General features: G+C 26.5%; 1 protein-coding gene across 1 annotated transcript in view; it reads right to left on the bottom strand.

Moving 5' to 3' along the window:
- LOC100209442 (transcriptional adapter 2-beta) overlaps positions 1-10,162 on the bottom strand; it is a 56,132-nt gene extending 45,970 nt beyond the window's left edge. Inside the window, exons 1-5 of the mRNA XM_065804679.1 lie at positions 10,028-10,162; positions 9,849-9,940; positions 3,623-3,682; positions 3,451-3,545; positions 2,980-3,020 (exon numbers count right to left, since the gene is read on the bottom strand). Coding sequence (XP_065660751.1) covers positions 2,980-3,020; positions 3,451-3,545; positions 3,623-3,682; positions 9,849-9,940; positions 10,028-10,073 — 334 coding nt within the window. The 5' untranslated portion in view covers positions 10,074-10,162. The remainder of the gene's footprint in view (positions 1-2,979; positions 3,021-3,450; positions 3,546-3,622; positions 3,683-9,848; positions 9,941-10,027) is intronic.
- Positions 10,163-17,269: the final 7,107 nt, after the last annotated feature.

Raw genomic sequence — 17,269 nt, 5'->3', positions numbered from 1 at the left:
TGTTTCATCACTGAATAGGGACAAAAAGTTAACTTGCATTTTAAAACTATGTTGATAAAAATTGAAAAAAATTGTGAAATGCAATAATTAAGTATTTGTGTAATATATTCAAATATTCTTGATTTATATATATATATATATATATATATATATATATATATATATATATATATATATATATATATATATATATATATATATATATATATATATATATATATATACAACCCTTGGTATTAGGAAAAATTTGCCGGCCTCAATCTTTTTGAGGTCGACATCAGGCAGCAGGTTGGCAAATATTATTTGATACAAAGGTCTAACCATAACACATAGAAACAAGGTCGGCAATTTTATGCCGACCTCAAATACTTTCAGGTCAGCAGTTAGGTCAGCATTGCTGAATGCCGACACTAATTCCGAGGGTTGTATATATATATATATATATACATATATATATATATATATATATATATATATATATATATATATAAAATATATATATATATATATATATATATATATAAATATATATATATATATATATATATATATATATATATATATATATATATATATATATATATATATATATATATATATAACCCTCGGAATTAGTGTATATATATATATATATATATATATATATATATATATATATATATATATATATATATATATATATAAAATTTTTATTCTTTTACTTTTTGTGACATGTTTTATTAATCATTATCAATCATTATATAACACAAATTTTGGAACATCTCAACTTTGATAAAACCTCACATTAACAACTATTATCACATTAACATTAACAAACAACTCTTAATGTCTCCTAATAATTACCATTACAACAAAAAATTGAAGTGAAGTGATTTGGTAAATGTCAAGCAATCAAAAAATAATAAATAATAATATGAACTGCATGTTACAAAACAAATTACCACTTGCACAAATAAAGTAACATTTCTACACAATTTTAAAAAAATTTGAATTATTATCAGATAATGATAAAAAACAATACTTTTCTCAAAAAAATAAAAAATTATGAATTTTTTACTTTTTTGAGAAACTCAACAAAGTACTTTGAAACTCAACGAAATACTTTTTTGTTACAAAAAACAATATCACTTCTGCTAGATATTAGTTAGCTAATTGCGTAAAAAATTACTTTCTGATGGATTTTAAAGATAAAGATTATCAAACAAATTAAAGAATTACTGGCTTCTCATAATACAGTATTTGGAACCGCATTTTAGATTTGGAGAAGAATACTTCTAATGTAACAAGTGATATACAAAACACAGATGTGTTTTCAATTAGCTTGGAAGAAAGCACTGATATAACTGGTCACAACTTGCTGTCATTGATAAATATAAATCATTTAATATTATGCGAGAAGAATTGGTATAATCATTAAACCTGACAAAAACAAGTAAAGGAACAGACATGGAAGTAGTTTAAAAAGAATAATAAAAAAAAGGAATGAAAAATTTAATTATTGTTTTTAATTTAATAGGTAGTGCTTTGAACGTGGTAAGCAAAACATTGGCTTTGTTGCAAACTTAATAAATTTATTGAGAGTCAACTACTTTATTTCCATTGTCTCATTTATCAAGAAGTGATGGATGAGACAATGAAATCGAAGTACTCCCCTTAAAAAATGGGTTACGTGCTTGTTCTGATGTTATGACAGTTGTTACTAAAACTGTAAATTGCGTAATGGGATAAGATCTCAACAAGTGTCAGTTTACAGGATTTTCATCTGAAACGGAAATCCAATATTTAGCAAATGTTGTTATATGGTATTTAATACCATATAACAACATTTGCTAACTTAGCAACCCTGACACAGCTAAGTCCTAAATCATTTTGATACTTGAAAATTTTTCACATACCTTAAGTTAAATCATTGTTGGCTGAATGATTTTAAGGTTTTTTAGTGAAATATCACAACATTTTAATGAACTTAAAAAGAAACTTCAGGAATCTGAACAAATTACTTTGTGTATTTATGAAAATAGATGACAAAACTTTACAAAAGACCTAAACATGAAAACATATACAAAATGTAGAGTACAGAGGAATCCAAATATATTAATGAAGACTCATTCAAGCACTATGTGACAGTTATAACAGAAATAAAAAATGTTTATTTCAAAATATTTAACCAATTTAAAAAAATAAACCAGTTACAAGGTATTGCTGCTAGATATTATTCAAATCAATGAACTTATGAAATTATAAAATCACTAATCAGAAACAGACTTGTAAATGATATGCAGTTTGTATCAAGTTGAAATCAACCAATTATAAAGATGATGTTAACTATCTTTGTCTTCGGAACAAATTAGCATTGTTAAACCAATTATTCATATGATTACACCTAATTTTAAATTTTACTGTATTTAAAAATATAACAGAATAATAAAAAATCTTAAGATATTTTAATTTTGATTCAGGTCATATTTTGAAAACCCGGAAAAAACGAGAAAAAAAAATTCTGAAAAAATCTAGAATTAATTTTCCTTATATTTTTGTCTTAATTTAGCTTTAACCTGATGGCTTTTTCAAATTTTGATAATGATAGATAATAACTGAAAAAGTTAAAAGATCAATATATTGCAAAAATTTATTTAAATTTGTATTTACGGAAAATTTTTTGAAATCTGTTTATTTTAAATTTGTATTTACAGAAAACATTTTTTAAAAACTGCTGTTGTTGATTTTTTCAACAACTGCAGTTTTTATTCATTTTACATTTTAGTATGTTAATCAGTATCCGATTAACATGCCAAAGTTGTCTGTGTACCAGAGTTGAGTATATATAACCAACAATATTTTTTTCAATTTTTCTAAAAAATTGCGATTAATTTTTTATAAAATTTCAAAATAATTTTTTGAATAATTTTCTTTTCTTAATTTCTCAAAATGTGTTTTAGAGTCAGTCTTGGTATTATCCTTTTAACTATAAAACTTTACCTTGAAATGATTTAGTACCAACATGGTCAGAAACATCATCCCTATGCAACAACATGTAATGAATTAAAAAATATACAATAAAATAAAAGAATTAATGTAAATATAAAGCTTTATTTTTAGATATAATTACTACCACAAAATCGACAACTGAACATTTATTTAATACATTGAAACTTAACTAAAATTATTCAGCTAAGGCTAAGAATTTTGTACACTGCTTCCAAAAAAAAATACTTCTGTTACTTTGCAATTATTTTGATATATCTTCAAGACATCAGGAGTAAAAAATATTTTAAAAAGATGAAAATAAAAAAATCATATCACACACACACACACACACACACACACAGATATTTAAATATTTTTTATATAACAATAACTTATAATTACCATTAACATATAATTAATTACCAGATAATTTATAATTAAAATAATATATGTTATATTTACATAAACAAAATAAAATAATACCAGTTTCCAAGTCCGTGTTGTTCAATTCCATCAAGAAGCAACATTTCTTCATCAGCTGTCCAATTTGAAACAAACAAACTGAAAGTCCCATTGTCCTAAAAAAATATTTCAAAATTAATGTAGAAAAAATTAAAAAGTAAAAAAATGTATCAAATCAAAAAAGAAAACTCACTATAAAACTGTATCTGTGATTCTTTTTATGGTTTCCTACTTCTACACCTGATGCAAAACACTAAAAAATGCAAAGAAAGAATGGTGTCTACAATAAATATGCATAATTTTTTGAAAGCAAAAAAAAAAGCAATGGAAATAATAGATAAAGTATTTGAAACATTAATTAGAACAGTGGTATGATTAGAACAGGGTCATAAGTGTCTGGGCCCAAAAAAGCAAAAAGACGTTTTAATAGTTTAAAGTTCTATAGCAAAAAGCTAATTATTTTTTAAGAAAAGAAGCTTTATAGAAAGAAAAAAAAAGTCATTTTTTTTGTGTGTGCATATCCAGCAAACATGGTTTTAGTGGATTTGCAATATATATCTATATATGCATTTTTTAGTGGTTCATTGGAGTTTTGCTCATCGGTTATTTAGTGGACCATCATTGGCAGTCGCTATAAATGGCAAGCCAAAATGGTGACTCATCGTCTAGCCACCTTTGGTGGCTACCACTAATGGTCCACTAAGTAACCAATAAGCAAAACTAAAGTTTTCTGCTCAAAATGCCTATATAGGGCCACTGAAATTCTGCTATAACATATTTGCTGGGTATATTCTATTTGGCTTTAGGTGCTGAGTGATGTAACAAAAACATGTAAAGCAGGAAGAGCCTTACATGGTCTTTCACTTTGTCCATTTTTTGCAATATAAAAAAATTGGAATGCAAAATTTTCAAGTGATATGATTTTTATTCCCTATAAATACTGAAATCATTGAAACTTCTTGAAGCTTCCAAACATTCTAGAAACTTTTAAAAAACTATTTAAGAATCCTAAACTATTTTTAAACATTTAAGACCTTAAATTTAAGGAAATAATTTTTATTGGTTAACAAAGCTAAATGTCTTTATTAAGAAAAACATTCAAAACAAATTTATTACCGATACTGCAAAGTATGTCAATAACAAATAATCAATTACTAAATTGCATTTTTTTAACATAATAATTACTCATAACTTGGATTGCACAAAAACAAAAAATTACAATTTGATTGGTTAACACTATTTTTTTTAATAATTATTATTGGTTTGATAAAAGGTTTTAAAGTAATTAAGTTAGTTTAGATTTAAAATTTATAGTAACTTTTTAATATAATTTTTTTTAAACAAGATTTAACCTATAACATGATATATTAGGAGGGGGAGGGGGAAGGTAAAAGTCATCAGAATATTTCCCTCTTAACTAAAGATCCAGCGTTAAAATATCTTCTTTAAAGTTCTAAAATTTATACCATATTATAAAAAAAGCATTTTTTTTTTATTAGAATGATATTACGCTTTAAAACAAACTTTGTTATTAAACTACAATTTGACATGAAAAAAAAAGCTTTTGATAAACTCCATAGTTAACTTCATAAAACCTGTTTCTTTTTAAACTCTAAACTAAATATACTTTGACTCAAGTCATCTTTCAAAATTAAGCCAGAGTAATTAATATATTTAAAATATATTTACATAAAAGTAATACCAATAAAAATATGTAACTGGGGGGAAGGGGGAAAAGGGGTGATAAGATGTTCCGCTAATGTTTCTTAAGGCTCATTAAGATACACAATTCGAGAAGAAATACTGTTTTACAATTCTTTTATGTGATTATTCTTGCATCCATCTGCAACAAACTTGCTGTAATTGGTATTAATTGAACTTAAAGTTATTTTTTCTCCACTCTCAAGAGTACTTTCCTATTCAAACAATTGACAGACATACTTTCCAGTAAGACTCTTCGAACCATATGAAGAATTACCACATTTTAGATCAAATGTTATTGAATACTTTCAACAATTTGTTTGTCAAGATCGCCACTAAGTTTTGAAACAACTTCAAATAAAGCTAAAACCAATACTCATTTTACACCAGAATCATCATAATATTCTGAAGTAGTATGTTTGCATAACAAATCAAAAATGTTTACAGTACATTTAAGAAGTTTAACCGTATTAGTCGTTTAAAAATAAAACAATTATAATCCAATCAAAACAATTATGAATTAATAATAGTAAAGAAGTGATTTAAAGAAAAAAAAATTGAAACTGTTTTTACACAAATACCACAACATTAAACAATAAACTTGATGAGTTGAAGAAATACCTATAATTAGACGCATGTTATTATGCTTTGTGAAACCTGGTGGACTGATGGTGGACTGATGGTGGACTGATGGTGGACTGATGGTGGACTGATGGTGGACTGATCAATTAGCAATAAATATTAAAGAAAGACAACAATCAAAAATTTGTTTGTAGACATATTTTAAAAAGATCATGAATATAGAAGAGGCGGAGGAGTTTATATATATACATAAAAAATACAATAAAATCTTGCCCTGTGACTGAAACCTGTTTAGTTGATAATGTGATTAAACAAGTATGATATTCAGTAAGAACACTAACTAGTAAATGGATATAAAACCTAATAAGAAATGTAAAAAAAAGAGTTTATAAAGATATTAGAGGTTTTAAATTAATCTGACCAAAAACTCAAAGAACAACCCTAAAAGTGTTTATGCATATTTAAACACTAAAACATTTATAAAAAATTTAGTTAAAGCGCTGAAAACTGTTGATAGTTTAACTATAACAAATAAAGTAGATATTGTAAATTGATTAAATAAGCATTTTGTTTCAGTATTTTTTTTAAAATGAGTTACTTGAAACTGTTACCCTTCAAAATGTGATTTTTTTGCATTGATCGAATTTTTACTGACACTGATGTTATTCAATCTAAGTTAGAAAACTTTATTGTAAATAAAGCAATTGGTGTTGACTAAGCCCATCCTTGTGTTCTCAAAAAGTGTTCAAAATCACTTTTTTTACCCTTAACACCGATCTTTAAAAATTTATATTTTAGCAGTATTATACCAAAAAAATGGTTAGTTTCAAACATAACTCAATTGTTAGATCCTTAAAAATAATTTAGATCCTTCAAACTCATGATTATATTATTAATGTCAATAGCATACAATTTTTTGGAAAAAATTATTCTAAATCTCATGATGAACCATTTGATAAATTTAGATGAATTAATGGCAAGTGAACAGCCATTAACAGGGTTTGTTAATGGTAAAAGTTGTTTATCCAATTTATTAGAGACTTTAGATTTCATAACAAGAACAGCTGTAAGTAAAGTAATGCGCAAATGTAAATCAAATCCTGAATATAACAACAAATTAAAAGATTATACTTTTAAAAATCATGTTATAAGCAGTGATGTGCTGCTAAAATTTTTAAAACCAACTCGCACATACTTACACCACACCCCATCACTCCAGTAAAAAAAAATTTTATGTTTATTTTTTAGAACTTATTTAAAGATTAAGTTTGTGTAAGGATAATGCCTTAGATAATAATAAGTTACTAAAATATTATTAAACTTTTCGAATATTTAGGTACTTTTTTAAGCTAAATTATATTATACAAAAATTTAAAAAAGCTAACTAAAATAAAGGTAAGACTAAAAACGATGAAGCATTTAAAATTACTTTGATATTAATCAAACCTCCATTTTTAATTTAATGAAAAACTTTGCAAACAAGAGTTAGTTAAGTTACTTAAGTTAACTTTAACAAGTTAGTTTGATCTTAAGCTGTTAACTTGAATTTCTTGTTTTATATTTGATAAGAATCTCTGTCTGAGAGTTATTGCTAATTATTAATGTTAGCTATTAATTTGAACTTTAAAAGTTATTTACTTTAAAAATTAGTTTTTGTTTAAATAAATTAAAGATTTTATTTAAAGTTACTATTACGAAAGTTAAAAAATTTCTTCTAACAGCACATCACTGGTTATAAGTGTTGCAAATAAAGGGCTAAGAACCACCTCTCCGAAGATTTATTTTAACAACCGGCTCTATTGAGCAGGTGCGAACCCATAACAGCGCATTACTGGTTATAAGTGTTGTAAATAAAGCTAACGAACTCTAGATTTCATAAAATATGCTTTTAAATATATTGATGTTGCCACATTAAAACTGTTAATAAAGTCAACATTAGGCCATAACTTGCCTAATATTGACTTGTATGACAGCTTTATATATGCAGCAACAGTATGCAGACCATATAAGATTAAAGACATGAACAGACTGGAGAATGTACAGCACAGATAAATTAGGATTGAAACAATGAGGGGCATGCAATATCAAGAAAGGAGAAAAATGTTAGGTTTGATATTATATTTAGGCTATGATATTATTTTAAAGGAAACTCTACAACATTTATTAAGAGGTGTGCTAAGAACAACAAGGAAGTTAGGGTTAGGGTCTATAAAAAGTCTTTAAAAGTAACTAGTCTTTAGGTTAAATATTTGCTCTTTAGATAGATTTCCTAATCTTTAGGCCAACATAATTTCATTACATGAATAAAAATTGTAAGAAGGAAAACATTAATTACTAAATCTCTGCGCTAATAATTTTAATAGTGCTGAAAATGTGTAAAAAAAGTTAGGCATTGTTAAAAAATAAAAACTGAAGACATGCTTCATCAACTGTAATGTTATATAAGTTAAAAAATATTTTATATTTATGGAAATTATACCTATGAAAAGCATGAAGGATGTATATTTCTAATAAGTCTATTGACAGCCTCATGATTTATTGCTGTGATTTGTTCAAATATTTCAGTATTATCAAATGAACCTCTGAGTTTTTGTCTGTTAATTTGAGATTTTCTCAATCAAATCATTTAATTTAGATGTCTTGCTAAGGTTGCCAGACGTCCGGCTTTTACAGAGGAGAACAGATCGCCAAACCTGTATAAATAAATTTTTTTACTGTGTCCTCCTTCATAAATACCGGACATCTGGCAGCCCTATTTCTAACCCCTGTGTAGAGGTGGAAAAAGTAACAAAATTGTTTACTTAAGTAAAAATTCTGTTGCTTGACTGAAATTCTACTCAAGTACGATTAAACTTAAGCGGTTGAAAAGTTTACTCAGATAAAAGTAAAAAGCAGCTCATTAAAAATTTACTTAGAGTAAACCTTATCATATTACTTTTTTAACAGCCATTTTTATTTAACAGACCTGTCAAATAACAAAACATAAACAACATGGTCTATTCTTTTCTGTATATCTTTACAGTTATTAGATTTAAGCAGTTTTTTTAAGTGTGCGTTTATTAATACAAATAATATAATATTAAAATATGTCATTATTTAATACTCATTTTACCAGTTAATGTATGTTTTTTCTTTCGCTCTTGCAGAAATATAGAATTGGCAAATTTATCATTATATTATCGCTATGTATATATGTAAAAAATGCTTTGAAGAAATAATATTTTTCTTAAATACAAGGAGCATCTAAAAGGAACATCTTTAAAATAGACCCAATAGTTGTGTAACTAGGATATATAATTCCTTACTCTCAACATTGGCTCCTGTGCATATAAATTTGTTTCACAAGTGTAAATGCTTTTTTAACACTCATTGCCTGCATCATATTCTCTCCAAAATAAAATTATATAGACATTTACTTACATTTACCAGGAATTACTTTAACAATTTATGCGATCCAAATGCAATAACACAACAAGCACAAATTAGACATTTTACTTCAACCATTTTGAAAAAAAGATACATATGATCATAATAGATGTATAATAACATAATAACATAAATAAATGATGAGATAATTAATTCCAATAATAATAGTTCAACAAAAAAAAGTTAGAGTAACCAAAATTTACTCTGGAGGTCACAGGAAAGCGCAGTGATAAGATACAGATTGTAGCATGATTTTTTATGGTAATTTCTGTCTGAATGATGTGCCCAGAAATTAAAAAAAAATCAAAATATCTATTTGAAATACATTTCAAAAAGTCAACCATTGCAAATAGTGTCACACATTGTGTTAAATAATGATACTGAATACTATCACTAATTACTGCCAATTAAAATTTTTTAAATATACCTAACATGTTTTCGAAATTCAGAATTAGCCCAGCTGAATAGTATTAATAATATCCAAACTTTATTTATATAAATATATATGATATTGCCTAAGTTTCAGGTGGGATTTGAAAGTTATATTTTTAAGATAAGATTTAAAAGTTATATTTTATTAAAAAAATTAAATTTGTCTAGGGATAGAAAGTCCTAAAAAGAACTCTAGTTTTAAAAGTCACAAAATCACAACTACTCCAGAGAGCTTTTTAGACTTCCTATCCCTGTTTCTACAGTAAATAATATCTAACATGAAGACACGCATCAAACTCAGCACAATCAGCACAAGAAACTCGAAGTCCTGAACAATCACCAAAGCAAGAGTTACAATGATACTTTGTTGCTGAAATAAAGCAATTTCAAATTAAAAAAAGTACAATAAAATTATTGTTAGAAATAATTTAAAAGAGAAAAAATAGAATTCACTTACCATCTTGAATCGGTAATGTTTGTATTTGATTACTGCCTGTTGACATATTTAACAACTTTAATAACTTATATTCTATTTATTACAAGAAAGCAAAGAAAACATTTTTTTTCTGTAACATTCTGAAACAAGTTTATCAATATTTAGAAGTAAAAATTATTATTATTTTTGCTTTTATGTGTGCATACTTAAAAACTACACTTTTTAAGTATGCACACATAAAAGCAAAAATTTTATTTGGTAGCTTCATATTTTAATATTTTAAATTATACTTTTAAATTAATGATCATTAGTTTTTAAGTCCCAAAAATAAATATTGGTTGTAATTATTACAACACTGATTTCAAAAGTACAGCACATAAGTGTGATGTAAAAAGTAAAAACAAAAGTGCACAAATAACAAGCAAAAGGTTATTAACTAATTATTCATGGTAACTATTTAATAATAATAATGTGACAAGCAGGACTCAATTTTATGGTCGGACATTGCCATCCCTCAGACCATTCTTGAGACCTGATATCCGACCGTTAAATTAAGCCTTGAACATGCAATAAACAGCCTATACAAATTGCTAACCTTTTAAGTTATTTTTTCAAAAGATTATTCATAAACACTAAACTAAATTATAAATAACTAAAGATTATTTACAAACACTATACAGTGTAATTTCTGTAAAAATGTTGCAAATTTCAAAATAAGGTGCTTGCGCAGTTGAAATCCTATGACTGCTAAAATTACTTGAGGTGGTTTAATTTGTTTAATGATTATTCCTTATATATAGTACAAAAAAATAAGGCTTGTGGGGAAGGAGGAGGAGGGGGGATTAGGAGCACTTTGAATTTAAAATGCAATCTATCTCATAAAATAAAACTTTATAATATATTATAAAAAAAACCAAATTATAAAGAAATGGTAATTAAATAAAAATATTTAATTTGATTCAATACCAATATTACATATTAATGATAATAATTTTAAAACACAACACAACCGTGACTTAGCATAATAATATTTAACCATCAATGTGTCAGAGTTCAACAATTAGAAAAAACTTTTAATCTGAATTATATAATTAAAGTTATATAATTTTTAAAATCTTAAGCAATTTTTTTAACGACAATTCAATTATTCAAAAATGTTATTATTAGCTTTAAAAAATGTTAATCACACTACAAACTGGCTCTGCAATAGACCTAAATGTGATCATTAACATAAGTTCAAAGTAATCTACTTTTGTAAAAAAAATCTTATTAACTTTTTGCAGTATAGAGATTTACTATTTTGTTTAGCTTTAACTAAGATATGGTTAAAGCTAAATATACAGTAATAAATAAAAAAAGTTATACATAGGCTTATACTTTTTATCTAGTTTAATATTAACTTACCGGTAAGTTATACTATTTTGCAAGTGAGTCAAATTTTATAAATTCACTTTAAATGTGTTTAAAGTTTCAGTTAAAATAAATTTATGTATTGAAGGTATTATTACATTAAATATATAAGTTTATTTTAACTAAAAAAATTTTTTTTTTTTTTTTTTTTTTTTAGTATAATATACCAAAACTGCTTTTGAACTCATTTTTTTTCTAAACTTTTTTTCAAATTCCTCACCTCCTCCTCATTTATCTGATATAATTATCTTGTATTGTTTATTAACACAAAAAAATTTAAAATTGCTTTTTTCAAGACTTATCAAAACTTGTTGACCTTAACAAAGCATAAGTAACAAAACTAAAACTATAACTCAAAACTATTTCCTAAAATTTATGCTAAAGTGGCTGCTTTTTTATAACCTCAGCACTAAACTGAGTTTTACTCATATTGAGACTTGCGTGAAAACTCCAATAATCTTGCAAATAGAAAAGCTGCAACAAATAGCATGAAAAAGATAGATGTAGAAGCCCTGCATTCTGACACAGTTAATAATATTCATTGCAATCAAGTCTTTATTGATGGCTTCTTGCAACAATATAACTTTTTTTTTTTTTTTTTTGGTATTGTTGCAGCCATAACAGGGCCCCTGTCAGGGGATAAATATGTGGATGTGGATCATCACATCCACGCATTTATCGCCAAATCAAGTCTAGACAGTATTATCGCTACAAATACATAAAGGTAATGAAATTATAATAGCATATGAGCAGTGGAAGTTAGACTAATATGTTATATAAACCATGCTCTTTAGGTTCCATGGAAATAAGAGGTGTTGTTGACATAATTGATTCCTCTAAACCTAAAGATCATTTTCTGATGCTTTAAAATTACAACCTTGAATGTATTGGACTTGATCAAAAGTGAAACAATAATATTTTATATACTTTAGCCAAGATGAATATCATCAAGTAAAATTTGATTGGATCACGTTTAATCCTATATAACTATGTATCTATATAACAAATGAAACAAATACGAAACATTTGTGTTTCAATATGATAATTGACAAAGGTAAAGTTTCATTAAAATACTTTAGCCTTTGAGAATTAATTTGATCTCGTTGGATTAAAAATATTTTTGTTGTTCTAACAAGTATGCGAAAAGGTTTTTGGTTTGTTCCATTTGTTTAATCGCCGTATAATATTTAGCAAAACAATAATATTTTGTTCTTAATTTACGTATCACAAAAAACAAAGGTTTACGGATCTGTGTCGCAACACTCGTAATGTTTTATCAGTTTACTGAGGCTGGTACAAAGATCGTTGGTTTTTATTTTAGAGAAAGACCTAAAAAATATTTTTTAATATTGCCCACAATAGTTGGGAGCATCAAAAACCTCTCTAAAGCCTCTAGAACAGCTACTTTTTCTATTAAACCATTTTTTTTTATATCTGATTTAAAAAAACAAAAAAACAGTGAGGTTATACCGTTTATTTTTCCGAAATAACGTCTTGAAGATGAAAAAAACGTATATATATGAACTAGATAAAGATTTATAATAGTATATAAAAAGTATGAGACCATTTGCTCTACACTTGTTCAAGTTTAAAAACGATTTCGGCACTATTTCGTCGCGTTGGTTTGACAACGTTCTAACTGACCCGTGAGTAGTTTCGAGTAAATCGATGTCAAAAATTATTATGTTCCTACCTTGAAAATCTATTAATTCCAATTGATAATATTTTTTATCCATGATTACATAAGCATTTGCCTATGTAATTAAAAAATGTTTCAATCTTCATTGAAAAATAAATACCCCAAAAATGCAATTAGAACCTTGTCATGGTGAAATAGTCTTATCTTCAGTTTTTCATGACTCTAGTCATACATGTTTATTAGCGATGGGTAATAAACATGATTGACTGACCGTTTGGGGCTAGACGCAGTTAAACTTCCTTATATTGATTGACAGTTAAGGATACGCGCGGCAAAATGTACTTACAACGACTAACGATAAGTTTGTGAGAAGATTGAATTGTCATTATTAAATTTTAAAAAAGAGTTTTACCTTATAAAAGCCATTTATATTTGAGTTTAATAGTTATTTTAACGCTGATAGAAATCAGTACCTTTTGTTGTGCAATTTAACGTTATAAAAAAGGTTTATAAAAAATAGTGAATATTAGTGTTTTTTTGTTTTTTTACACCAACGTCAAACTAGAACACTATAGATTGATTTTGAGACCAATTTTTTTATATAATTTTTGATGAGTATGAAATTCTAATCATAATATATTTAAGTGAAAAAAAATTTTAATTCCCTACAATTAGAGTTTACCCTAACCTGTTAGTTGGAACTCTGTTAAATAAATATTAGTTAACTAAATCTACAGATAGAACTTTGGCATATCGGTAGTTTGCTTATTTTACGCAAGATCTCAGTAAATTTTAGTTTATTTTGTTTGTCATGACACAAATAGTCCAATAAAGTCATACCAATGCACAGTGAGCCAGAATTGTCTAAAAATCGCAAAATTACTTATGGGTAAAGTATAGACATATGATACATGTTTATAAAGGTTTTTGGGGCCAAAGATTTCATTGTTAGAGTCTATTTTAATATTTGGAGTGGTCATGAACACACAAGTAGTTATTTTAAGGGTTGTCAAGGGTGTTCATGGGGTTTCTCGACGGCTTTTAAATTAGGTGGGACATGTTGTATATCTAAATATATATAACTGCTGTCAGGGAATTTAAATCTGGGCAAATACGGTCTTTAGAAGTGGTTATGACCACTCAAATAGTCATTTTAATAGTGGTCAAGGGTGGTACTGAGATGTCCCAATGTTTTTCAATTAGATGGTATATGTCTAAATATTAGATATATGTCTAAATATAGTAATGTAGTACCTAAGTAACGTAGCTGCAAAGCATTTTCATCATAAGATCATAATTTGTTTGAGGCCTGGAGAATTTCATTGTGTAGTGTTTTCTGTTGTTTTAGTCTAAAACATTAACATTAGGGTGTATGAAATGATTGTTTTACAATTAATTTTTTTTTTCCATTTTATGGGCGTTATTTAAATAAACAAAACGGATTTGACGCATTTAAAGTACAACTTTCTAGATAAAAATCTCATTTTAGAAAAGTTATTTAGACGACTTTAAAACTGAAAGTACTAGATGATGTAGTTTTCTCGCTTTTAACGCAACGAGAAATTAAAAAACTTTTTTTCTCGTAAACAAGCTAGTTTTAACTTTTTTCTAAACTCTTCTTTTTACATAAATAAAAACTTTTTGCATACATAAATACAAATAATAAATATTCTTTCTGTGACAGATTCAACGTTTTTTGGTGTTTGAAATACCTAACTTCAAGCCATGGAGCAAACTCCAAACATTTGTATGTTTATACTTATGTCAAATAATGATGCTTTGCAAAAAATTGCAATGATTGGAGGCTGGGAACAAATAAGCCCCAAAATTTCGTCAACTTCTCCACCACCACCCACCCCAAACGTAAGGGCAACAAGTTGATAAAATATTTTTTGCACTATTTTTGACTAGACTTATATTCATCGATAAATTTTAAGTTTCATAATTTTATCTCTCAGCGTTCAAAAATGGTTATAATTTTATCTCTCAGCGTTCAAAAATGGTCATAATTCTATCTCTCAGCGTTCAAAAATGGTTATAATTTTTGAACACTGAGAGATAATACTATGAAGCTTAAAGTTTGTGGTTCCCATAAACCTTCTTAAATTAAGTTCGTACCAAATTCAATATCGGGGACCTTTAGTTCGGAAAAAATTTCTTCCAATCTTTAGTAAAAAACAAAACTTCGTTTTAAACTGCACTTTGCAAAGTTTTAAGGATGATTCAAAACGGTATTTACTGAACATGGAATTCGATATATTAGATTTCAAATACCTTTTTTGAAAACAATTTTAGGGTTTGGACTGAATCGCTTGAAAATAAATTAAATCTTTATCACTTTCTTTAGCTTTTATTAAAATGGTTTCTAACCATTAGTAAAAAAGATAACGAAAATGAAATCGTCTTTTTCGTTCATATTTTTGATGATATTAAATAATCAGCCCAAATACTTATGTTTACATATATTGCTTCTTTTTTTTTTAATTAAACAACGCATTTTTTTTTGTGTTTTTATAACTTTCATGATTTTCTGTCGTTTTTACTTTTTTATTTTTAAAATTATTCTGCTGGAAGATTGTTAGCAACAAATTATTTTATTGCTGAAGTATTTGATTTGTTTTTGTTTTTGTATTTATACTGTCTTTTTGTCTTTTATCATTTATTGTGCATGTAAACTTTTGTGTGACGAAGCTCGGTGATAAGACAACCTGTCTTCTTCTTGCTCCGGCCAGGATTTTTCTTTTATTGTAATTTCTTTTTTGTAATATTTATCAACGGCAAAATTAATTAATAATAAAAAAAATAAAAAAAATTTATCGATGACTTATATTCATCGATAAATTTTTATTTTTTTATTATTATTTGTTTAATTATTTATTTAATTATTTAGTTGAGAATAGTACAAAAAAATATTATATCAACTTGTTGCTCTCATGTTTGGGGTGAGGTAGTGATTTTTTAGGGTTTATTTGTTCCCAGCCTCCAAATCCTTATTTTTTCCCTTCTCTTTTAAAGAATGTTCCATAACTTTTCACAATAACATTAAAAATGCTATTTAAAAAAGATATTAACAAGATTTAAATGATTAAAAATGTTTTTTATGCGTCTTCTTCAGTTTTTAAAGCAAAATTTAAAACTGGATATCATTTATAATAAAAAGCCTTGCACCTTCTGCGCTCAGCTGAGCTCAGAGAATTTAGTTAATTTTTATCTATATAAGAGAGTGTAATTTAAAGTAGATCAAAACTGTGGCCTAGTTAGGCCTTGTGTTTTACGGCATGTGTAAAGGTAAGTGTTAAAAAATAATGCTGCACATTTTTAGGGGTTTTATTGAAAAACGCATTGAAAAAAAGGCATTGTTTCAATAAATGATGTCAATGTACTAATATAAACTTTTAAGAAATTAAAATGTTGTAAAACTGTCTTGCTGCCCTCATATTTCATTTTTATATGATTTTTTACAGTTTTACTAATACAGTGGTTTTCATAAATTTAGACGCACTCATTTTTTTTACATATATGTAAAAAAATACTTAAAATAAAAATAAAATAAAAGTGCTACCGCTATGTTTGATATAAAATTTAATAGAGGAAGTGAAACTCTATTATAGAGTACCTTAATTTTTTTTACAGTATGTTTATTACTCATTCTATACCAATTAACACAAAAAAGTTAATTGATAAGCTTGATTTTATTTCATTCATAAATTTAGACGCACAATCAAAAAAGTTTTATATCTTGTTAATTGATAGTTAATTAGTAGTTTTTTCCCCATATTTCTCATAAATAGGCCTAAATTAATTGATTTTGTCAAAAAAAAACTTATATAAATATGACTTACCTGGAATTAGTTAATCATTATTTAATAAATAAACAAAAGTTAAGTTAGTTTTGCACTAAAAACACGCGAAAAATGGGTAAAAGACGTATTACTCAAGGTGAAAGATGGCAAATTATTGCTCACATCAAAGAAGAAATCAAAAGTAATAGAGAAATTCCCAGGTTAATTGGAGTTTCTGAGAAATGCGTTCGGACAACAAAGCAAAACTTTCTTCACACTGGTGGTGCCAGCGAGAAAACGAGGCCAGGTAGACCCTTGTCAACCACCATAAAGGACGATAGTGCCCTTTTTAGAGCTGTCAGAGCTAATCCAAGAGTTAGTTACAAAGAATTGACCACAGAATTCAATACAACGCGAAATAAATCTACTTCT

The sequence above is a fragment of the Hydra vulgaris genome, chromosome 09 (genome assembly GCF_038396675.1).
Source record: "Hydra vulgaris chromosome 09, alternate assembly HydraT2T_AEP".
Lineage (NCBI taxonomy): Eukaryota > Metazoa > Cnidaria > Hydrozoa > Anthoathecata > Hydridae > Hydra > Hydra vulgaris.
This window is presented reverse-complemented; position numbering and strand designations above follow the sequence as displayed.